At 40.6% G+C, this 24823-nt stretch overlaps 1 protein-coding gene across 19 annotated transcripts in view; it reads right to left on the minus strand.

Moving 5' to 3' along the window:
- nrxn1a (neurexin 1a) overlaps window positions 1-24823 on the minus strand; it is a 90157-nt gene that overhangs the window by 35762 nt on the left and 29572 nt on the right. For 13 of the 19 annotated variants that reach the window (XM_042507603.1, XM_042507622.1, XM_042507620.1 and 10 more), the window contains 8 exons: window positions 14407-14708; window positions 12109-12132; window positions 9398-9559; window positions 6631-6702; window positions 6080-6304; window positions 4717-4864; window positions 3382-3512; window positions 2156-2408 (listed from right to left, as the gene is read on the minus strand). In XM_042507603.1, coding sequence (XP_042363537.1) covers window positions 2156-2408; window positions 3382-3512; window positions 4717-4864; window positions 6080-6304; window positions 6631-6702; window positions 9398-9559; window positions 12109-12132; window positions 14407-14708 — 1317 coding nt within the window. The remainder of the gene's footprint in view (window positions 1-2155; window positions 2409-3381; window positions 3513-4716; window positions 4865-6079; window positions 6305-6630; window positions 6703-9397; window positions 9560-12108; window positions 12133-14406; window positions 14709-24823) is intronic. The other 6 variants (XM_042507619.1, XM_042507618.1, XM_042507613.1 and 3 more) reach the window with 1 other exon arrangement.

Raw genomic sequence — 24823 nt, forward strand, 5'->3', positions numbered from 1 at the left:
CTTCTTTCAACAGGCCTGTATCAGTCCCTCTGCCAATCTCTCCTGCTTTCCATTTCTCTTGCTCGGCCTGAATTCATACCTTTTCTCATAACTCTCTCCCTCTCTCCCTCTCTGTCAGATTTTCGACTCCCATCTCCCATTCCTCCTCATCTCCTCACCTGCTGTCATATGGCGGTTCCGGCCCGGTGGTTCTCCACCCTCCTCTGTCACAGCTCCTGCTCCCTGCTTTCTGCACATTTCCTCTCCCATCGATTCCCAGTCTCCACATCCATAGCAGTCCGATAGTCCTGTCTACAGCTCTGCTTCCTCCCACCTCCTCTCTCTCACCCCTTTTTGATCCTCTCCTTTCTCTTCCTCCATCTTACTATGCTTAGAAAATGTGTTTTTGAATTTAAAAAAAGTGCTCACAATGACAGAAAAGGTGCACTATTATTATTTTTCATTGTTGGGCGAGCTGGCTTATGCTCCCCTTGCCCTTATTTTTGATCTTCACCCACCTCTGCAGTAGAGGAGGGCATAAGTATAACTTTTTAGTATTTCCCAGTTTGCACAGAGAAACCATGTTATACTGTGAACAACATCATCTACCAACACCAAACAGTTTCTAAAATTTGAGATAAATGGGTCACATGCAATCATATCAGGAATTAACATCGCTACTTTTGCCCCGCTCTAAGAGAAAAACAGGTGTAAGAGGAAATTGTTCAACCACAAAACAAGTAAATATTTCCAGCATATAAAACTCATTAATGCTTCAGTTAGTCCTCCGAGTAAATGAGCATGTTACTCTCAAATCAATTTATCATGTTTACAGTCACAATTGTATGAAAGTGATCCCATGCGTCAAACTCATTTTAGTAACACTGGGTTGGAACAAGATGTTACAGCGTCACAAATCCTTACAAATCACGAGCAGTCAATTCTCTTCATCATGCATTTGCCTCTCTTTCTCATTAACAGCAAGTCTAAACAGACAGTCTAAGCAGACCAACCAGCAGCACCATATCGCTCATTTGCATACACTGCGATGACACACAGCTGGTTGAATATCAGCTAAGTTTCCCTCTTTCCCTTCACTAGTTACTGTAAAGCAGAGTAGGTCTTTAGTTACTGTTATATTCCTTAAAAAACAAAACAAGACAAAAAAACAGTTGCATATGAATAAATTCAGTTGTCTATACCTTAAGTAGCTAGCTAGCCAGCTAACCCTTCACTTTTCATGGTTTGATTTTGAAATCAAAGAAAGAAACGTTTCAAAATTTCCAGGCAACAAGCGTCACTTTACACATGCCCCATAGTGCAATGTTTTGCTCGAAATCCACAAAACCAGCCTGAAAATGTGGAAAATCTGAAACGACCGCAAGAATCAATGGAGCACAGCCTCGTAGTTGTCGGACTCTTGTCGGAGCTCGGCGAGGCTACGCTATGATTGTCCAGTCTGTGTTTGAAGGGCGGGACTTAGCAAAGGGTCAATAGTGCCATGTACCTCCTGTTCAAGTTCCTGTTTACAAGAGAAAAGGACTGTGCTGCTTTCATGCTCTGCCCTTTACTTTCTACCTGCCATTCTGTTTTCATTCTCCATCACCACCAGAGGCAAAGTGGGAGGTAAATTTACTGAAACTTAATTTGCAAGCCTTTTTTATTTGAAGAGTTTAGCAACATTTTTATCTGCCATAAATCTTTATGAAGGTGCCTTTTTAGCACACATCAGAGTAAGTACTATGAGGGTGATGTAATCTGTTAGGATGGACTTTTTACAGCAAGAAAGCGGAGAATAACTTAAAGGTATAATGAATAAAAGTTTTATCGCCCAATATAACTGATGAGCATAATATATTTTCAGTGGTTGATTAAGTTATTTCTGACATTAAAACTTTCCACGCCACACCATCTGCCTTCTGTCGCTCATCCTTTTGGCATGACTCAATGTTCTCAAGCCAAAAAGCAAAAGACAAAGCTGTCAGTATGACTGTATTTTGCATCATGACATATTATTAATTTTTCACAAAATGTTGCTGTTTGGTAACTGTAATTAGCCAGCTTACTCATCTCTATTGTGAAGATGACTTTAGCATTTATGCCAAGTTACTATACAGGCTGCCAGAGTGTTATTCTCGTCCTCTTCCTATCCACCCTCCCGCCTCGTCATTCTCACCTCTCTCACAGGAGCGTCCCAGGTATCCTGTTCCCGAGCAGTCGCAGACGTAGCGGTTCCAGCCCTCCCTGCAGATACCGTTGTGCTGGCAGGGGTTGGACAGGCACTGTTTGGGCGGCTCTCTCGAGCAGGAGGGCTTCACCCCCACCGCCCTCTGGGCCTCGGCCAAGCGTCGGATGTCTTTGCTCTGCCCGTCCACAAACAGGTCTCTGATGCAGCCCACATAACCGTAGTTCAACAGAGCTGTCCACACCTGAGGAAGAAGTCATCGATAAAGTAAAAAGAATTTGACCACATTTTGTAGCATTTGGTGATGTTTTTAAGTCAAACTAAATTCTGTTTTAAGTAGCATGCTCAAGGAACAGTTAATAGATATAACAGCTTTTTGGCTATGAAACATTTTAATATTTAAATCCTGATATGTTTTTGTGTATATATTCCTTACACAAATTGCTTAAAGGAGTATTTTACTGCTGGAAAGATGTTTTTTTCATAAAACTTGACTGTCTATGCAGTGGAAAGTGGCAAATACTTTTGACATTGGTGCTCCATGAGCAGGAAAAAATGAGAAAATAGACTATGGCATTTGTTTTTGTTCCAGAGGTAGAAAGCCTACAACTATCAAAATGCACTGTGCCAAAATAGACCAATTACTCCCAATGACTCCTGCTGGTGGTTTACCAGCTTGGCCGTTTTGGCACAGGAAAAACTAGTAACACACAATGTTGTATTACGGTAAAGTAAAATGTTTCTGAAAACATTTTAGGCAAGAAATAGGCAGCATAGTAACAGAATCCTAGTTACCTACTACCAACATTGTTATGATATAAAGCTGGTTAAAAACCTGCAAATATCCCTTTAACTCTGGTTAACGGAATACGATTTCTTACAATTACTTACTATAAAGTTAAAGTAAGTGATTTTTTTTGTTTTTTTTTTGAATTTCTTTACAAACATTAAAAAAGAAGTGCAAACTTTTTTATTAAAAATGACAATCCCAGCATCAAGCATGAAGAAAATCCAAACACTAATTTATTACACTGTAGGACAAGGAAAAGCAGCTAATTCCACAAATCTGGGAAATTGGAACCATCAAATTTTTGGCATTTTCATGGAAAAAGACTTAAATGAATAACTGCTTATCAAAACATCTGACATTTTTATGATTTCAGTTTTCAAAAACCTTAGTGTGTTGTATTGTAGACACGCAACGTCAGCACACACACCTCTGTAGGGAAGATGAGTCCAGCACGGTCCTCAGGCAGTCCTCCAAGGTACAAAGTCTCATCCAGGTCCAGGATCTCACTGTCTCCTGGAGCTGTATACGCTGTTCTCACACTGTTCACCGAGATGGTTCCTGGATTCACCGCGAGACATCAACACAACTTCAGTAATCGTTATGACCTTCAATGTGAACATCCTCATCACAATCACCACCACAACTACTATTATGACTGCCATCATCATCTTTATCATCATGCTTTCCCTCGTCTGTGTATTCCTCCGCCATCATCACCACCTCTCATTACTTCAATAATCAGAAGCAGCAAAAATCCAAAACCACAGAGGCCACAGCCATCTGTTGGCTCCTTAAAGTCCATGCTGGTTTTAAAGTGTCCAACACTCTGTCACCAATAAATCTTTAAAACATGTATTTTTAGACAGTAGTACAGTTACAGCAAAAAATAAAAAAATAAAAAAATCCTATTGAGAAGATTGGCAGCTACTACTGTGGGTTTCTAGACTCTAATTAACACTGGCATGAAAACTGTAATTATATTGGCATTAGACTTAAAAAAAACATTTGAAATCCTGGTACTGTACTATACATATGGTTTCTGTAATTTGGCTCATGTTCGAATGATAAAATACATATTAAAATAAAGATAACAAAGCATCACATTGTAGTGTAACCAGTTGCCAACCATTGTCTCTGTGTGTCTTTGACCCAGTATCCTTGTCGACAGATCTTGTATCTTTTTGTTTGCATTTCTATTTATTTTCCACTCTTATTTTCATTTTAATGTTTTTATTTATTTTATTATCCCCTCCATTTCCCACTTATTCATTTGTTCATTTTTTTCATTTTTAAAAATCTATGTCCTTATTTTCCATGATTGAAAGGTCTCCATGTTCATTTGGTTGTGTATTTTGTTTGTGTACATTCACATAAACCAATAAAAACAGAATTACAAAAAAAACAGGACAACAAAAGGAACCCATGAATGTGGCCATAACTTTAAAAAACCTGCACTTGCACAAAGAGGCTTCCAATTGCTTTAATTATAGTCTCAGTATTATGGTAATTATTACACATTACAATAAATTTGACAGAGCTACTGTATATTGATTGTGTTCAAACTGGTCTACGCAGCACCTTTGCAACCCAGTATGAATTAAACACAAACAGCAGATGGATGGCAGCAGCCAAATGGCCTTGCTAGGCTGGTGCTTACTATAAAATGTCGAAGTGCGGTCTACTCATTATCCTCCACCTCCTCCTCATCACCCTCTGTGGTCAGGGTTAGCATCAAAGTTAAGAGAGTATACTGCGAGTGTACCTGAGCGCCCGTCCCTCTGGAAGTCCACATGATACCATTCTCCATCATTGACCTTTCTGTCGATAGCCTTGGTCTTGGTGGTTCCCGAGCCCATGTCCAGCAGCAAGTACAGGTGTCCATCCAGCATCTCAATGGCAAAAAAGTCCACCTGGAAGTCAAATAAAGACACGGTGTTAGTATTCTGTAAAAGGCAGGGACGTTGATGGTGAGCAATAAAAATGCAAATTATAGCTGCAAGTTACAATAAGGTGATTGGGCTCCTGTCTATAATCAGGTACGTTGTGCAATTTCATTCAGTTTTAGTAGAGACTAGTAAACCTTTGAGGGCTGCTCACTAATGGCAAAAATCTTAATCATGATTACTTTGGTCAAAATTGAGATTTCAATTATTTAACATGATTTTTTTGTCATCTGGGCTCCAGGTAAACTAAACATGCCACAGCCTGACTGACAGTGAGTTGGGGCTTTAAAAGATGGGACAAAGTGGACCGCTGTAAAGGAAAGGGGTGCGCTGAATTTATAACACAAGACAAATCAAGAGCATCTTTGTGAAATGGAATGTGGCACAGTATTTATTTTATCTTTATTATTTCATATTTGTTGGAAGCTAAATTTGATACAGATTGGCCGGCCTTAAAACCTATACATTTTTGAAAACTACATTGCGGATTGCTACATGGAGATGTAAAGGTTGTTAAGAGTCATGAAACCTCTTCCTAACACACAGTGAGCAAGCAAATTTTGTGGATGGGGTGCAAAAAAGTGTTCAGATATACTTCAAGCAACAACAACACTAAAGGAGCCTATTAAGCCATGACTTAGCCAAAGCAACGGCTTGTTGTTGCTCTTAAATCAGGTTGTGTTGCAGTTTGTTCCCTGTTGATCTGTGTTTTCTTTATTAAACAGCAATTGGCTTCTGCACAAGTGACCAAACTAATCTGTGTATGTTTAATCCTCAGATTTTAGGTGATTTTAGGTTTAGATTTTAAGTGCACAGCCCCTTCAGTAGAGAAATGTGAAAACACCTCTGAAGTGACAAACTCTGCACGGATACAACTCAGTAAAGCCAAGTTCAGACATTTTTTAGAGGACATAAACAGAAAAAATCCGGAGTCATAAAATGATCAAAGTTTGAATTTAATCCAGTGTTAATGATCAAAAACCTGCAAAACTAATGGCATCCCCATCAGCCTCATCTGTACTTTGTGTTTAGTGCTAATTAGCAAGATAGTGAAAAAAATAGTGGAAAACGCTGTTAGCATTTTGCACAAAGCACCTGTTTTCAGGCTGTAGGCTGTACGTCTTGTTTCTTTTTGTTTAAAGTGTCCTTTTGTGTTTTTAAAAATATACATAATATGTTCACCTTGACTGTAGGAGGCGTGCGCGGGTCCTTGCGTTGCTGCTGTCGAGGTTTGCCATGACTGAAAAGCATCAACCCGTTTGGCTCTGTGGTCCTGAAGTCGAACGAAATCGATCCCGCCTTCTTCGCTGACCACTTGCTCAGCGCCACGAAAGACTCTGGGGTGTCAAAGGTCACGGGGTCCAGCGTGGCCACACTCTCACACTTAAAGGACACCACCCCACTTACCTGGGGTGCAGAGAGGAAAAAAATAAATGCTTTGGGGGTTCAAGCAATTTAAAAAATGGCTCGTTAAATTGATGTCCAGTGGACATCAAGACCAAAATGGTTCCTTTGTAGTGGGATTGAAATGAAGCCAGCTGCTTCCAGCTGTGAGCTGACTAGCAGACAAAAGCTTGTGGCTACCTCTCAAAAATATAATCCCATTTACTTAAAATTCCTACGGTATAAATCTCACAAGGCCTGACAGAGGTTGCGATACAAAATGATGTCTTTGTTCTGTGTAAAAGAGGATAATGTGTCCGGTTCAAGCTGAACATGTTGAAAGTGCGTACCTTCATTTTGGGGTCTCCCTGTTTAGCCAGTCTAGACAGCTCCAACCGTACATCATTGTTCTTGTACACCACCTTGAGAGTACGGGATGAAGGGAAAAAGATTTTTTAAAAATTCCAAAAAGCTGTTTTCTCCACTTTTGATCAGTAGACGTACCATAAATATTGTGACACAGAATTGCAGAATTTGACATTTTTATTTAACCTTTGTGTCAAAAAGAATACAACACACTTTGATTAACCTTTTCAGAGGACACAAAAAGCAGTGAAAGATAACAAGGGAACAAGACGCTTTACATATGACCAAACATCCATTAATCTTTCAACTCAGGAAACATATTTTTTTAATTCAAGTGTTCTGGTATTTTTATACAAAAGTGACAACCTTAAGAGCAGCGAGCCACTCCAGCCTCATCTTTTGATAACTCCTATTTGTCCCTGCCACTTGCATGATCGCTTTTACTCTCTCTCTTCTTCCCTTTTCTGTTTCCCTGACACAGTACGCTCTCTGACTAAGCCGCATGAGTGTAAAGAGTGTGCTTGTGCTGAGCATTTTGATGTCGAGAGACACACAGGCTCTGCTTTATTAATCCAGACCTCTCTTTATGACCTGTGAGCAACTTGGCAACATCACAAAATTTCTTCTCTGTAACGGCTTCTCACCTCTGTTTTGAAATTCGTGTATGTGTGTTTGTGTTTGCGGGTAGGGCAATGAGGTCGATTCTCGAATTGAAGTGCTGCAAGTGTGCAAAATGGTGTTAGCGTGTGGGTGTGTGTGTGTGCCTGCGCCGCATCCAATGCAGAAATTGTGATCGCTCATGCGCATGATTCACTGCATACATCTTAATTTGCTCACGCGGATTATCATATCATCGTATTAAATATGTAAATGTGCCAGTGGAGGGTTCACTTTGACAGCGGCAGCCTCGTTTAAACGCCATCAGTCTTAATGAAGCAACACAGAGCGCATTCACCACTGATACAGATAGCTCTCTGTTTGGCACATCATCTGTCGGCTTGTTTGGTTGTTTGTTTATGCCTCTATGTGAGTCTGTGTGAATGAAAGGACTCAGACAGGGTGTGTATATAATGGGTGTGTGGATGTATTTGGGAGTTTTGTTGTGTCAGGTGCTGCAAGTGCATATGTATGTTTGTTTGTGCTTGACTATTTTTGTCTGTGTGTGTGTTTCAGCGGGTAAAATTTGTGCATTCTCATGTATGCACACATCTATGTACGCATGCTAAGATTGCGTTTTGTGTGCACGTGCATTAGTGTGTTTTCATCAGGGTGTCATGTGAGTTTCTGTTGTTGCAGTGTTGTGGCCCATTTCGAGCACAGCGGATGGATGGAGCGTCTCTGTGGCGTAGCTAATTAGCATGTTAGTGCTTAGTGCTGTATCTACTCCCTCAACGACACTCATCACTGATTCTCTCTGATGCTGGGGAGGGTGTGTATGTGTGTGTGTGTCTGGGACTATTTGTGTGAGTCTGCCAAATGGAAGCATTTCTCTCTGTGTGTGTGTGTGTGTGTGTGTGTGTGTGTGTGTGTGCGCGCACTTTTATAAGATAATGTGTGTAAAATGTTTGCATGATGCGTGACAGAAAGCGAAAGGAGGAAGAAGGAAAGTAAGAGAAAAAGAAGAAGACTGGTGTTTCTTAAAATGTGAGAGTGTAGAGAAATCTGCGCAGTGTAAGTGGATGAACTTGACAATAATTTAAATATTTTTCATTTATTGTCAGTGGAATCATATTGTGCAGAAATGATCATGACGATATTAAATCAGTAGCTCATTCAACCTAAATTAACAATTCTGAGCTACTTATCGTGACTAACTAACAAAACTGGTTATTTAAAATGTTATTTTACATGTTTTGTCTGATTAGGTTCAAGTTTCTTTATTGTCATTTTATAAAACAATGAAGCAGTAAAGCATCTCTGTAAGTCACAGAGTGCAAAGTATAGGATAAAAGTGGTAATTTAATAACATTTTGAGAATCACAGGTCTTCTGATTTAAAGGAACTGCGTGAAAGATTTAGGGAGATTTAAAGACGGTGAGGATTACAGATTGCAACCAGCTGAGACTTCTCCTGGTTAGAATATCTTCAGTACTTTATTCAGGAGGTTGTTTTTTTTGTTCAGGAGGTTTTTACCGGTACCTGATTTATCCATAGAGATTTCCTCCTCTCTAAAACAAACAGACCCTAAGATTTAAAACTGAATGAAGCAATTTCATGTTCAAAAACAATGTTTCCCTGATGTTCAGGAGGTTTTTACCAGGAGCCAAATTTTCTATACAGAGGTCTCTTCCTCTCTAAAACAAACAGACCTAGTGATTTAAACTGATTAAAACACCAAATAGAGCAGTTTCACTTTAAAGAAATTGTGTTTTTACAATGCAATCATTGTGGAGGGGCTGCTAACTACAGTGGCTGACATGAAAAACGCAAATGGCACTATCTGAATCTTTTATTTGGTTTGTCTGTTCTGGACTACTGTAGAAACATGGTGGTTTAACATGGTGATCTCCATAGATGAGGACCCGCTCCCTATGTAGACATAAACGAAAACACAATTCTTATTTTCAGATGATTTTACACCAAAGAAAACATACTTACCACTTCTACCAATATATCCCCCTAAATCCTACACACTGAACCTTTAAAGCAGTTTGACTATTTTATATGTGATTTTGCATGATGATGGAAAAATAATCATATTAATATCATGATATATTTTTAACCCACACACATATCATGCACACATCCCACCTCTTTGAGACAGCCCATGAAGTTATTGCTGACGGGAGAACCGGGCAGGTCAGCAGTGCTGGGGCTCCCTCCCACGTAGAAGAAGTCGTCCGAGCCCAGCATGGTGTAGTCCTCCTGGGTGTAGCCCGTGGTGGTCAGGATGCCGTCCACAGAGATGGTCACCTACACAACAAAGCACAGGGAAAGGACACGCTATATACTCACACCAAAGGCAGCGCTTAGCGCTAGCTAGGCGCTGACCAGCCAAATTAGCCCCCGTTACTCTGGTAACCAATGTGTATGCATTGTGGTGGGGAGAAGGCCTGATTGGACTGGGCAGTTGGCTAGTTGTGCTGCTGGGACTTGGTTTTGGGGTATCTGTGCTAACTGTGAGGTGTAACTGAGGAGTGCTGCCTCTTGCCTTTTGCTGGTATTACTGACGTTATAAAGATGTTGCTATACACTGATGAATGTCACGCACTCACTCTGTCTACAGTTAGTGATATACTCTGCAGCCCTATCTACCACTTGTACCCTCTAACTGGATTCAAACTATGTGGTCTGCCTGCTCCTCCCTGTCAACAGCAGTAAGTCTATTTGACAACTAGATCCTGAATGTTTCTTGAAGACTTTTCTTGAAGAGGTTTCACCTCTCATGCGTGAAAGGCTTCTTCAGTTCTGGACTAAAGGAGAGGTCAAACGTCTTCAAGAAAATCAAGCCAGATGCCTACGATACAGCACTTAGAAATCCACTGATACCAAGAACTTCAGGGCCACCATTGGCCGATTAAGGGTGCAAAATTCACTGTTTGTCCACCTGCCAAATGGCTAGTGAATGCTCAACTTTTACGAGCCACTTAATAAATTACCATTTTTTTGGCTGGTGAGCAGGGGTGTGCCATATCATATCGTTCATGATAATATCGGTATTTTTTAAAATATTATAAGAAAATTTCACATCATGATATTATCAATATTCGGACTTGTTGACATCATGACGTTTTACGCACGGCAACAACAAGCATGGCTGAAAGCGAAATTACTGCTGGCTCTGCACTGAAAATTTGAATGCAATCTTTATCCTGACACTCAAATTATAACACTTATTTTGTTGCAATTTTATGTTCTTGAAATTAATAATAACTTCATTTATATCAATTAATATATGATGCATTTTTCAGTGTTTTGTCATATAAAGATATTACTGCAAAAATACCGTGAAATATTGTAATAGTATTTTAGAGCCATATTACCCACCCCTACTGGTGAGCTGAAAAAAATCTACCAGCCACAAGCAGATTTTATTAGTATTTGGGTAGTGGATGGTGCTAATTTTGTACCTTGGGTGTATTATGACTCTCTACACCTAGACTTTAAAAAACTGTTATTCTGTCCCTGCATTTTACTGACTGTACCGAGCAGACAAAACCAACACGACTAGCCTAGTTTTCTATCTTCCCAAGTTCAACCTTTCCTTCTTACATCTCTGCCACAGCTGCTTTAGAAGAAGTAGAAATGCAGAATTACCTCCAAATATACCAACAACAACTTCCCTTAATGCTCCACCTACAGTGACCCTGACGCTGGTGTCCTTATAATTCACCCGGCCTGTTCTGCTATATAATGGCCTGTATGGGGCTTTTAGCTTGCACTGGTTCCCAACCCTGTCACACGTAAGTCACACTTAGCTGTATTTTAATCCCCCAGATATTCTACGATAAATAACTGACCATGTTGGACTGCCCATAAAGGTCATGAGCTCTACAGTAAGTTCCCTCTCACTGATGGTGCTTATCATTGCCGGGCGAACTCGCCCAGCCAGGCAGGTGTTAGTAAAGTTTCCACAGGCTTCTTCGTGCTTTTCAGTAGGTGTTAGTACTATTTACTTGTTAGTAGTTGTTAGTTGTTGCACTGCTGGCAGCCACAGTAGTGCTACTTGTGTCAGGCCAAGCTGTGTTGGGTGACTGAGGTTAGGGTTAATGATTTAAATGCTGTTAGTAGTTGTGATGATGTTATGTTGTTGTGCTGTTAGGGTGATGATGGTGTTAGTTAGTTAGTTTGTGGTGTCGGGGGGGGTTTGTTAGATCAGCGAGTCTGAATGATATGACACATGGACGAACACACACTTATTGATGTACACACACGCACAGGTGTTAGATGGGTTACGGCTCATTCCACACGTACACACACACATAAATATATAAACATGCAGCCTGCTCCTCTCTCGGCATGCAACCACTGGCAAAGAGGACACAGCAGATATAAAAAAAATAATTGTGATGAATCAGGGGCACCATGGAGGACATGCAGTGGCAGAGTGGAGGACGAAAAATCCAAAGAAGAAAGAAAAAGAGGGGGAAGGAGGGACCTCTCTATCCATTTTACGGACCAGTCAGAGAGGGGAAGGGTTTCTGAGTCACGCCATGCAGGAAGGGGGGGGCTCGCCATTTGCGTGCAGGTGAGGGATGAGCCAATCAGTACACGCCTACATGTCAGTCACAGAGTGATGGGGTGAAAAAAACTGTAGAGAAAGGGAGGAGGGGAAATTTTAAAGAAAAAAAAGTGGTTGGCAAGGAGGGGGGCGGGGGCTTTTTAAGCGTAAAAGATTACCAACCGCATTTATCCTTTTATTGGTTTAGTTTTGTCTATGGTTCAAAAGGAAATAGACACGGGGCAAACCCAAACTAAGAAACAATTAGAATGATATCTACCGAACAATGGAGTTTGTTTACCATAGCGTGTCCAATGCCTGAGTGCTTTGTAGGAGAGGGGGAGAAAGGAAAGCAAAAAACTGTGAACAGAACAACTTCGGGAACAAAAAAAGGAAAGCTAGAAGGCCTCTGGTGAGGTTAGTAGGTTGGTTGGAGTGGTTTCGCTAGGAGAAGGGCACAGGTTAGGTTAGTAGAATGAATCATTCCATGGATGGTGGTTAGTTTCACTAGCAGGTTAGTAAAGTTAGTAGTCAAGTTAGTAGTACAAACAGGCAAACGGTAGAGGCAGGGCACAGGTGGGTTACGAGCACCTAAGTGCTAGTGACCCTCAGTGTTCTCTAGTCCACTTTCTCTCTCTCTCGCTGTCTTTCAATCACTCACTCACACATACATACACACAATTGAAAAAGCACTCACCTAGAGCTGAAAGCAGTGCTGGTCTGGTGGTTAACCCACTGTAAACTAAGACCAAAACCTCAGGTATTTTCTTCCTACCACAGCATCACTGCAGACGGACAACAGACCACTGACCATAGCGTCTACATTGATTAGCTTCTTGCTGCGGACTATTTTCTGCTGCCCGCTGCCCCTGAAAACATCTGCATGTGCTCTGGGCTCTAACCGCTCAGCCACCGTGCAGCACAGCAGGATAGAAATCAAATTGGAAATGATAGAGGTCCTAAGACATTGGATTGGTGATACACCAATTAGATTTTGCAGCAGATGCAATCAATCATCCAATTAAAGTTAGCTGAGTTTTTTTTTTTTTTTCCAGTATTTGAGTCTGTATTTGAACCGCCTACCCTGTGGTCATATGCTGCAGTCACTGCACACTCTGGTGACAAGTAGTGTTAAAGACTGTATTAATAGTTATGGTGGTGAAGGCTGTAGTAGCAGTGGTAGAATACTAGTAGCAACAGTAGTAGTATTTGCAGCAGAAGTAGTAGTAGTAATTCTAGAAGCAACAGTAGTAGTAGTAGTTGTAGTAGCAGTAGTTCTAGTACTAGTAGCAGCTGTAGTAGTATAGCAGTATCAGTAGAAGATGTGGCAGAAGTAGTGGCAGCAGTAGTAGTAGTAGTAGTTGACAGGATTCGAACCAGTGACCATCGGTTCCACAAGGTAGTCACTGATTAACATTGTAAAAATCTGTAGAAAAAAGCTACATATTTTACATTTGAATGCTTTCTATGGCTCAAAGCATGCAGGAGGAGTAGTCGGCCTTTCAGCAATCATACTAATTAAATAAATCAAGGAAAACGTGAATTCCTCACATATGACAAGCTGAAACAAGTTTGGTAAATTTGCTTGATAAATGACTTAAAGGGAGAGTTTACACCAGGTATCAAAAATACATATTTTTCTTCTTACCTGAGAGTTATTTATCAAACTAAATTGTTTTGTTGCGAGTTGCTGAGTGTCCATAAAGCCATAAAGACGACTACCTTCTTTCTGATATAATGGAACCAGATGGCACTCGGCTTGTATTGCTCAAAGCACCAAAAAACAAACAAACAAACAAACAAACGAAAACTCAACAGCAATGTCTCTTTCCAGAAATCATGACTAAAGATACTTTAAGATAATCCACAGCTCTTGTTGTGAGCAGTTTCATGTAGGAACTATTTCCTTTTTACCAAACTACACCCGTTAACTGCACTGCTTAAATAGCACCACTAAGCTACCTAATGTTAAAGCTCAGTTAATTATTACATCTCGTGCTGTCACAACCCTCTCGTCCAATTATAGGTACAAACTTCTGTCTGCGTACTAATGTTTGGCAAGTGTGGTTTCGCTGGATACAAAATACTACATGAAACTACTCAAAACGAGGTCTGTGGATTTTCTTGAGTAACCTGGTCATGATTTCTGGCAAGAAACATGGCTGCTGTGTGTTAAATGTGTTATTTGGCTCTTTGATCACCACAAGCCGAGTGCCATCTAGTATTGTCATCATATTGCAGAGAAGGCAGACATCTCTTAACCCGATATCTCCAACACTCTAACTCACATCAAAATAATCTAGATTGAAAAAAAGCACTACAGGTAAGAGAAAAAAATATCTATTTTTTAATTTTGGGGTGAACTGTCCCTTTGAAGGATTAATCAAATTGATCAAAATTAAATTTCTGTTGATAGCTTAACATTTAATCACTAACTGAAATCCAACATGTTTGCATCCATTAGTTGATCTAACACTCTCCATCTTTTGTCCCTTGCTATGACCCTTCAAATCTTCCTTCTTCAAGACTCAACTAATTTTTTTATCTCCTGTCCAGTTTGCTCGGTCGCTCACTCCTCCACCTCCTGTTGTCTGGTTACCTGTCTCAGGTTGCGGGTGACCTTGACGTCGTGCCAGGCGTTGTCGTTGAACTTGCCGTTGACGGGCTCCACCAAGGCCTCGAAGGCCCCGGAGCCGAGGTTGATGACAAGCGACACGGCTCCGTTCTTCAGTGCCAGGTTGACGTAGTCTGCGGACTTGCCGGTGTGCAGCATTAGGCCGTTACGCTGCAGCGTCTTGAAGGAGAGCGTGATTTCATCACTGCTAGACTGGATGGGGTTGGGTGACAAGTCGTAGCAGAAGAACTCTGAGCCCTTGAAGGTGGCGACATACTCCTCACGAGCTGAGACAGAAAGAAAGAGGTGGAAGAACAAAGAAGTGCGGCGCCATTACAGTCTTGTTGAACATTATCATAATGATTACTACAATATCCAAGCTACATTGCTTCTTCCCACACTGCTCTTCACAATATGCTCAAAGATGATAAAATGGTGGGTGTTCATCAGAGCCAGCCGAGGAAAAACAAAGCTCTGCTGGGCCTGGTTAAATTTGATTCGGATGTGCAGTACAAAACATATTGTTCAAGATGCTGAAAATGTTGTTATTGTCAAGCAAAGCCTCACTGATGCCAGCACTTGGAAGAAACACTTCCTTCCATACCTCTAATCGTACATGGAGTGGTGGGTAAACAAGCTTTGATCACTCATGTGGGTTGGAGATTAAACAGTGTGGATGCGAGAGAGACAGTCGTGAGTCTGTAGCATTCCAAACTCGTTATGAAACCTGCCATCCTCTCTTTTGAGAGAACAGCTGTGCTGGCAGTCTGAAGCGATGTGGTCTTGTTTGACAACATGGCTCATTTCGTGATGTTCGTCAAAAGCCTGAATGTATGTGTCTGTATGTGCAAAAGGTTTTAAAAAGGGATGGAGATGGAGATCAGCAGCCTGTAAGCACCAAAGGCAGCCAAAGCAGGCAGGATTGGCCAATTAGAATTCAGAATAACAAGCAGACAGCCAATGGCAACTTACCTTGCACACCCTCAGTGACCCCCAAGGACACGAGACCAAGGTTTTGCAATCCATCATCCTTAAGCTCACACTCTCTTATCTACTCTCTCACGCCTACTCGCGCAGAAGTGCACAGCCATATACCCGAGCGAGCAGAGGAACAAATATGCACACCTACACACACATCTGCGAGAAAATGATCATACTATTGTGCTGGCATACACAAGCAGGGGCGACATTATCTGTCTCCTTCACACCCATCCCCCCCCTCCATCCCCCCCAAAGCATCACTCTTCCTCCGCATCCGCTCTCCTCATCACCGTCCCTATATCTCTCACACCTCCCTTTAAGCTTCATGCCACCATTCCTCACCGAGCATCTTCGCTGGCCTCTTTTTCTCTGCTCTGTGGAGCCTCTGGCATAACCACCAACTTGTAGTTCACGATAATGAGGAGAACAGAGGGGAATTTAGCACACACACTAGGTCAGGCTGGAGCAAGACAGACACTTGGTGAGGAACCGCTGGAGAGGAGAGACAGGGGAGGACGGGAGGGGGGGCTGCCACGTAATGAATAGACTGAAGTGTAATAGGTTATTAAGGTAGTGAGAGGCAGAGAGAAGAGTGTTGAAATGGAATCGGCCGCACTTGAGTGAATATAACACGGGGAGAATAATGAGAAGGAAAAAGTGAGAATATATCACAATTCACAGAGCAATTCTGGCAAATTGTCTTTCTTTGCTTCTGTTGCATGAAAAAAAAACCAAAGTGTGAATGCCAATATATGAGTGAGAAACAACAAGTTGTATGCCAGCATGTGTGTGAGTTCCCCCTAGTGTGTGATTCCTTCCCTCCCAGCATGTTAATTAAGAGTGTGTGTGTGCATGCCTCGAAAAGGAAAAAAAAAAGTGTGCGCGACTTTGTGAATGTGTGCAGACAAGTATAGGCTTTTTATGTGTGCATGAAATGTGCGGGGGTGTGGGTGGGTGCTGGTCTCTGTAAATATTGGTGTATTGCTGTCAGAAAAGCTATTACCAACTCAGGGCCTCGGGCTAGTCTTTACTGAGAGGAGCGAGAGCGAGGGGGAGGAGGGAGACACACACAAAAACACACACACACACACACACAGAAAGAACAGCCACAATCACACACACAAGCAGACACGTAGACAAATGTAGATGAGGCGGCGGAGTGAGGTAGGGGGGGCCAAGTTGTTCACAATGAGAACACACGCAGCCGTCCAGCAGCATACTAGCGGTAATTTACAGAGGTGCCATTAGGTTTCAGTGTGGTGCTCCACCATTCTGTTGCTAATTTACAGACATGTCATTAGACCAGACAGGAGCACATAAAGCATCTCTGCATCGATCTGCGAGCTCCGACCACGCAACAACAACATGCGCACACACACAAAACAGACGGAAAAATGCATATTGGGTGACACAAACACAAAGAACATGTGTCGTGCACGCATGTGTTCAGTGCACGGACACACCTAGAACAGACTCCGCGGCGTGCACGCTCTCAAACGGGCAGGTTGGAGTGGATCTGTTGTAGCTCAGATTAATGGAGTGAGTCAGTATTAGCTCAGAGTAAACAGTGAGACAGACACTGACATACACACCACATGTCACACTTCATCCTGTGGAGAGCACTGTCGATCAGAGCAAGCAAGCGGGAGGATGAAGAAATACAGGGAAGCAGAAGAGCTCAAATTTAATTTCCATTGGAGATTTTCAAGCATCATTTAATCATATCATTTAATTTATATGTGTTTCTTGTCATTTTGTTTTTTTTTTCAATTAGTTGTTTAACTTGTGTTTTTTTTGTGCCGTGTGGTTGGATGTAAGTTAGAGTAAATGACTGCGATTACTCTCGAGACTCAGTTGCTAAAGAGACCTTGATCTTAATGATACTATATGATTAAGTTAGTAAGCAAAGGAAAGGAAAAATAAATCTCTCGAGCTATTTATTATCTGATGTTTTTTATGAGTCTTGTGGTTGTTTCTTGATTATTTCTTGTTGTCACTCGATGCTTTTTTTGTCTGACTTTATATCTTTAACTGTGATCATTATTTTTATGTGCTGGATTTTTGTAAGGTATTACTTTAAATGTTTTTCTTGCGCTCAGGTCTCTTCTTTGAAAAATATTCTTACTCACTTTCTGTTAGTAAAGGAAAGGGAAATCTAAAACAACCTATACAAGCTCAGTTTTGTAGATATTTCTACTATTTCTTGTTTTCGTTTTTTTGTTGGTTGTTTGATTTCATATTTCTCTAGCAGTGACCTTTTCTGTATGCTGGTCATGTCATTGTACATAAGGTCTGACTGTGAATGACTTGTCGATTCATTGATTGGTAATTTGACAGAAGATGAACTGACAACAACCTTGAGAATCAATTGACTGTTTCGAGTCATTTCTCAAACAAATATGTCAAACACTTGCTGCCATCATTATAAACTGAATATTGTAGGATTTTGGATCATTAGCTAGACGAAACAAACACTCTGAAGATCATTTGGGGTTTTGGAAAATTCTGAGATGCATTTTTTCTCTTAAGGCTCACTGAAAAGAAATTAGGAAAAAAAATTAGAACAATGCTACCTCAGTTAAAGGGTACATGTCCTGCCCTATCGTCATGTGTTTTGTTGTCATAAACTTTTAAATCCTTCCCCAAGTGCCATGTGGAGAAATCTATTTTTTTAATGGTCATATGTATAAAGAGTATTATATGCATGTAGAAAACTCAGTATGTCATTTAAAACACTGTACTTATACAGTGGTGTGGGCATATGATTATCAGAGTATAATTTTATGAGTCAGACTGATATTATTCATAGACATTTGAAATGTATCTATTTTTGTACATAAACTGAGTTTAAATGAGCTTTTATTTATAATCACGTTTGTCCGGGTCAAATTGTTTACGATAGTGGATGATTATAATAACCTTTCTTTTTCTTCTTTTCTCATGTAGATTACCATCTAATTGACATTTGTGTTTTTCTCAAATGAATATAAAATATTGAAACAGAGAGCTTCACTACAGAGAGACGCTCATGGGAGCATCACTTGACTGGACATTATCAATCCACTTGACAAAGGCAGCTTCAGCCACAGGTGCCTTTCCCATGTGCATTAGCTTTCAGTCTCCATCACCAGCAGCCATGATTGTTTCTTATTGTTTGGGTAGACTATCAGCCCATTCTCATTCCCATGTCGTCTAACACCACCACTCTATCATGCCACTTGACGTGATATTGACGCCATCGGTACTCTTCAGCATGTTTACGAGACGTGCCAAGCTTTCAACTAACTTCAATTTAAACCCAATCTGCAGCAATACTTGACATCAAGAGCAACTGACATAGTATAAAGAGCAAGAAAACTGGCATAGGGCGGGAGGGAGGGGAGGTGGATGAGGCAAACAAAACCGGACTTTCCGCAGTTCATGTCCTGTGTGAAACTAACAGTTAAGGTTGTTTTGATATGACATGCTGTCGCCACACTGACATCACTGATGTGACATATTACTCAAAGTTCCGTGATTTTTACACAAGCAAAGTACTTATTTTAACCCAAAACGGGATGTTTTTTCTGTAATGATTTTGCAATGATTTCAAAACATTAACTACGTGTTGCAATGTATTTCAGCTGTGAGTAACACACATATGCTAAAGGATGGCCTGTGTGTTGCTATGAGACTCTGAGAGTCATGACAAAGCATCAGTATTTGACGACCCGGAAATGAGAACAATCAGAGCCTACACAACGTAGCCCGAAGGACAGTTTTTGGCAGTTTTTCATACAGTTTTGTTTTTTGCAAGAAGTTTCTTTTTCGGTCATGATTTAAGTGAAGACACAGCACCAGCCTCAAGTAGCCAGTCAGAAGCAGACAGATTACCGCTTTAAAAAAAATTAACATGGAGTTAATTAACAGAACAGAATTAACAAAGATTATTTTTTTGCCCATATGTTGTCATGTATAAAAAGCCCGCAGTTTAACAAAAGCCCCAACAGCAAGCGAACAATCCGCCAAATGACATAAATTACACTATTTGGAGCCATTTCGCCATGTGGGTAAGGAGGAATATCTAAGCAGTGGTTAGATGGAGGAAAGTTTACCACACTTTATCTACACATGCTCCCCACACTGTTTTGATATAAAGTCGGTTGAAAATCGGGAAAGAAGCAGAGGCGAGCAGAAAGGAAAGAGAGGGGGGATTTAGGAACTTGTGTAAGAAGTAATCATGTGCAAGGAACTCTGGGAAAACAGAAATTAATAACCATATGGAGTGTGACCAGACAAGAATGTAAAGATGGAGGATGATTGGCACTGGATTTTGAAGGCCATCATTAAACTAGTACTCTAATGAATAAAGCAGCCTGTGGGGAGGCAGGAGGGAGAGAGAGAGAGAGTGAATAACTGATCTGATGGTTGCTGCTACTGGGACCAGCTGCAACTGCACCGCCCCTCGGACGATCAAACACACATCTCATAGATTTCACTGAGTGTGTGTTAGTGTGTTTGTGTGCATATGGCAAGTGTGAATGCGTCTCATATGGCTTTGTCTCTCCTCATGGGTTTCCTCCTCAACATTTCACACACTAATTTGTCATTTCCATGGCAACCCACTGTTACAGGGGGCTACGGCAAATGTGTCCGTGCATGTGTGTTTCAGGGAGAGGGAGATGGAGAAGGAGGGCGAGGGAGAGAAAGAGTGATTGAGTGAACAGTACATTATCATGGACAGCTGTACTGAATCAAAATGGCGGATGGGGGCTGGGAGCACATCAGGGGAGCCTACATTATACAGCACCTGATAGAGGGAGCAGGGTGGAGAAAAAGGGAAAGATGCATGGAGGGGAAGTTGAAAGAAGAAGGAATAATAGAAAAAAGAGGGAGATGGAGAAACTCATTGAGATGGGTGACACAAAATGGAAGAGAAAGAGGTAGAGGGGTAGAAAGAGAGACAAGGAAAGGGAGTGGCGGAGAGCGAGGAATGGATGGCGAGAGAGAACGAAAGAGAGAAAAATGCTGGTGTATCTAAATCCTAGTGTAGCAAGCCTCAATCATGGCAGCCCTGTCATTCTGGAGATAGCACACTGCAATTCCCCTGCACCTCGTTTTTAGCCCACCATGCAGTTCTGCTATCAGCTCCTCTCAGACTGTCCACACACACACACACACACACACACACGCACACACACACCCGCACACAAACACACACACGCGCTCACACACAAACACAGAGAGACACACACACACACACACACACACACACACACACAGCATAAACTCAAACATCCTGCATGAAGGCATCCCTCCTTAATAACAGACAGGTGGATTAACTATGCACTCATACAGTATACAGATAGATGACCAGTGTTGGAAATGCATGCAAATGTATGCTAACATATGCATAGTCTCTATATTAAGTTAAAGTGTGAAAATCCATACAGCCAAGTTCACTAAAGGCTACGACTGCCGCTTCCATCTCTATTCGGTGATATACAGCATCTGGCTTTGAAAGCGATTGGGCTATCACATCACAGCCAAGGGAGCAATACTGTAGAGGAGGATATTACTGTCAGGACACAAGTGACAGATTGGCTGTCTGTGGCGTTGAGCTCTTATTCCTTGTTTTGTTGTTGCTGTTGTTAAATTGAAAGCATTCATTTCCAACATGAGATATACAGTCCCGTTTGTGCCCGCAAGTGAAATTTCTTTTGGTGGAAGTGCTTACTGGGCTTCTGTGAGCACAAAACTGAAGGAATTTTCAAAATCAAATAAATCATTTGGTTGAAAAATGAGTTATCATGTTATATTTAGTCTGTTATATTTAGACTATTTTTTTTTTTTTATTAATATATATATTTAATTATATTCCCAGAAATAAAAGTGGTCCCATGTGCCAAAAGACTAAAACTTGTTTAAGAAAATGGTTGTATCTCAGGGACTAGCACAATTAGGTTTTTGGTTTATATTAGAAGAGCAACGATTAAGTAATTAGTTGTCAACTGTTACATATTGCCAACTAATCTGATAACCAGTTTGAGCAATTTTTAAGAAAAAAAAAATCTGATTCCAGCTTCATAAATGTGAATATTTTCTGGTTTCTATGATAGTAACTGAATATCTCAAGATTGGGGACAAAATGACACATTTGAGGACATCATCTTAGGCTTTGATCAACATTTTCACCATTTTACTGACATTTTATAACCCAAACAAATCAATTAATCAAGAAAATAATAAGCAGATTAATCAACTTTAAAAAAATAATATAATAATAATAATAATAGAAGCTAGAAGCTATTAAAGATATGCACACACATGAAAAAAATCCCATGTAAGACATTGAAGGATATAAAATGCATGATTTTGCTTTAAAAAAATAAAATAATTTTTTATTTTTATTAAAAAATAAATAAAAAAATCAATTCACGGACAGAAGTAATCCCTCTCAATCATCACTTATGACCCACTAGAAGTTTTTGGAGGTGTATTATTCTGCAGTGATTCTGTCCTCCGCTAATTTCTTAGCAATTAATTTCTGTTTCAGAAGTCTATGGGCGTGCATCCCCACAGCGCTCAGGTGAGGTTGGGACCTTATAAAAAGGTAGCGATCAGGTGGCAGACAAAAAGCAGCAAACATTCAGGTGACACAGCGCCAGGAAAATGGGAAAATAGCGCACAAGTGGCAAAATGGCAAACAACAGTGAATCTGGGGTTGGCCTTTACTTCTTTTTTTGTTGCTGAGCGCATGTATAGTTACCCTTTAATAAATATAAGTTTAGCGTTTTTCCTCATTTTCAAAAATCTGCTAAAAAAAAGTGTGATTTTTTTTTCATGTGACCTAAAAAAATCTATGTTGTCCTGTTAGATACTTGCCAAACGTGTTCACACCAGATTTCAAAACTTTAATCCAATCAAAAGAAATGTTGACATTTTTTCCTTATAATGCTAAATTAAGTCTATGGGAACACTTGGGTTGAAAACACAGCTTTGACATTTGTTTAACTACGCCCATATTCAAAATTCATACATTATTCCTACGGTCAGAGACAGTTTATTACTTAACATAAGCAAATCTCCTGAAAATCCAAAAACCAGACTGCTAAAACTAAAATTTATGTCATGAGGAATAAAGTCCACAGCGGCTCCATATACGAAGAACAGTGAAAGACGTTCTGGATGACAATGTGGGGAAGTACATGGGAACATTTTCTGTTTCATAACTGAGAACACTACAAAACGCTCATTTAAAAAAAGAAAACAAAAATTCTGTGTGTCCACAAAATCAGCTTCCCATTTATCACCTATGGAGCAGCTCCAGACTTTATACTTGATGACATCAAAAGATTTAGACCTACTTCTCTGGTTTCTGGCTTTCAGAGAGAGTAGCTCATGTTCACACATATTGATTGAACTTTTCTCGGACATAACAGATTGGAATTCTTACTTTAGGTGGTGTTCCCCTTTAATCTGCAGATTTTTTTCCCTTGGGTAACTGATATCGTCTATAAAACAGCAAATGCATAAAATTGCCATCACAATATCTAAACTCAGAAGGAGACGTCACCAAATATGTTTTTTGGCTGACAAACAGTACAGACCATAAATATGTGCAATTTGCTATAAAATTAGGACAATGAAAAGCAGCTTATTCTCACTTTCGGAGCTGGAACAATCATTTTTTTGTGTAATTTTTACCTGAAAAATGACTTCACAGTTAATCAGTTATCAAGATAGATCATTTTCTGCCAGTCTAGCTATTGATTAATGGTTGCAGCTCTACTCAACTAATTGAAAAATTGAAAATAATCATAATCATAATAATAATCAGTAGCAGCCTTATTGAATAAATCATTTATCTATAGTGAAATAAAATATTAGGCATCACAATTTTAAGGGGCCTAGTATGATGTCTTCAAAAACCAAATATATTTAATTTACAGTGATAAAAACAATCAGGAGCATCTCTGGTTGGTAAATGATAAAATATAGTAAAGGTTGAGTTGGTTTTTTTCCCAGATACAGTCAGTTTTAAAGTTAATTTCCTCCACAAATAGAGCATAACTCAATAACATCTTATATTGTAATCCCTTTGAATTTAATTTAAGAAAAGACAATGAACAGCACACTTCCTGCCATTATGTTCAATCTTTTATGTCTTGTCCCTTTTTGTTTCTTTTATCTGTGCTCATCTCTCTCTGTCTGTAGCTTGAATTTGGCCTTCTCTCTGGTACCCAGGGAAACCGGCTTGTTTCCATGACAATGTCTGCAGGCAGAACAGTGTATTTGTCTTAAGCTGGATAAGATCAGAGTCAGTTTCATGTTTCGTGTTAGACACACACATGCTCTCTCTCTCTCTCTCTCTCTCACACACACACACACACACACACACACGGGTGTGCACACATTCATACATCATAGCACATATGCACAGTGAAGGCAATAGAGCGCTGAAAAGCACACAAACTGGAAAAAATCTGCAAAATTATGCACACAGGCAGTTAAATAAACCCACACTGACGCTGAGATTTGCATGCATGTAGATCCACACACACATACTGCACAGTCACAAACCTAATGAAACCCCTTACAGCAGGTTGTTAACAAATAACAAGTACATAAAGACCTCTTTCATAAAGGTAATGTAATGGGTTTTTAATGAATGCTGTGGCTATTCGTCGTAGAAAAGCGCCACAAATAAATGAGTGTTTTTGTGTGCGACGCCAGCGAGTGCAAGTGTGTGTGTGTGTGTATGAGTGTGGGCTTGTTCATGTGTTTGTTCTTGTTTTGGCGAACAGCAAAGAAATGAACTTCAAATGCCAGATGGGGTACTGGAGTGAATCGCCAATTGGGCCACTACCCCCAGCACCCACACAGACACAATGGAAATTGCTAGAGCAGGTAGGAGACAATTGGAGCACCGACTTGCCTGTTTCTTTCTCTTTCTTTCTAAAATGGGAATATGTGTGTGTGTGTGTGTGTGTGTGTGTGTGTGTGTGTGTGTGTGTATATCTGCATCACTGATGAATACCATCCTGGCTGATGCGAGACTGTGTCAAGTCGGGGAGCCCAAGGAGAGATGCAGCGCCCCTGCTGAGAAACGCTGCAGTCTTATCTCCCTTCCTGTCTCCCTCTGCGTCTCCGACCTTCTCTTTCCACCTCTCTTTTCCCACTTTCTGAATGCGCTCCTATCTTTCCTCACCATCACTTTTCTACACTCCTTCACCCTCTCCTGCCCACCCCTCCTCCCGCCCTCCCTTACACACTCGCAGCCAGCCTCCGCTCTATCTTTTCCCTTCATCCTCTGTAAATGGGGAGTCCGTTTGATGTCTTTATTTTTAGGCGATTACAGGGTGCATCGGCTTTGTGTGTTTCCTATTAGCTTCTCGGTGGATGTGCGAATATGTTAATGTGTACTTGCTAACAGGATGGT

The sequence above is a fragment of the Plectropomus leopardus genome, chromosome 19, assembly GCF_008729295.1.
Source record: "Plectropomus leopardus isolate mb chromosome 19, YSFRI_Pleo_2.0, whole genome shotgun sequence".
NCBI lineage: Eukaryota > Metazoa > Chordata > Actinopteri > Perciformes > Serranidae > Plectropomus > Plectropomus leopardus.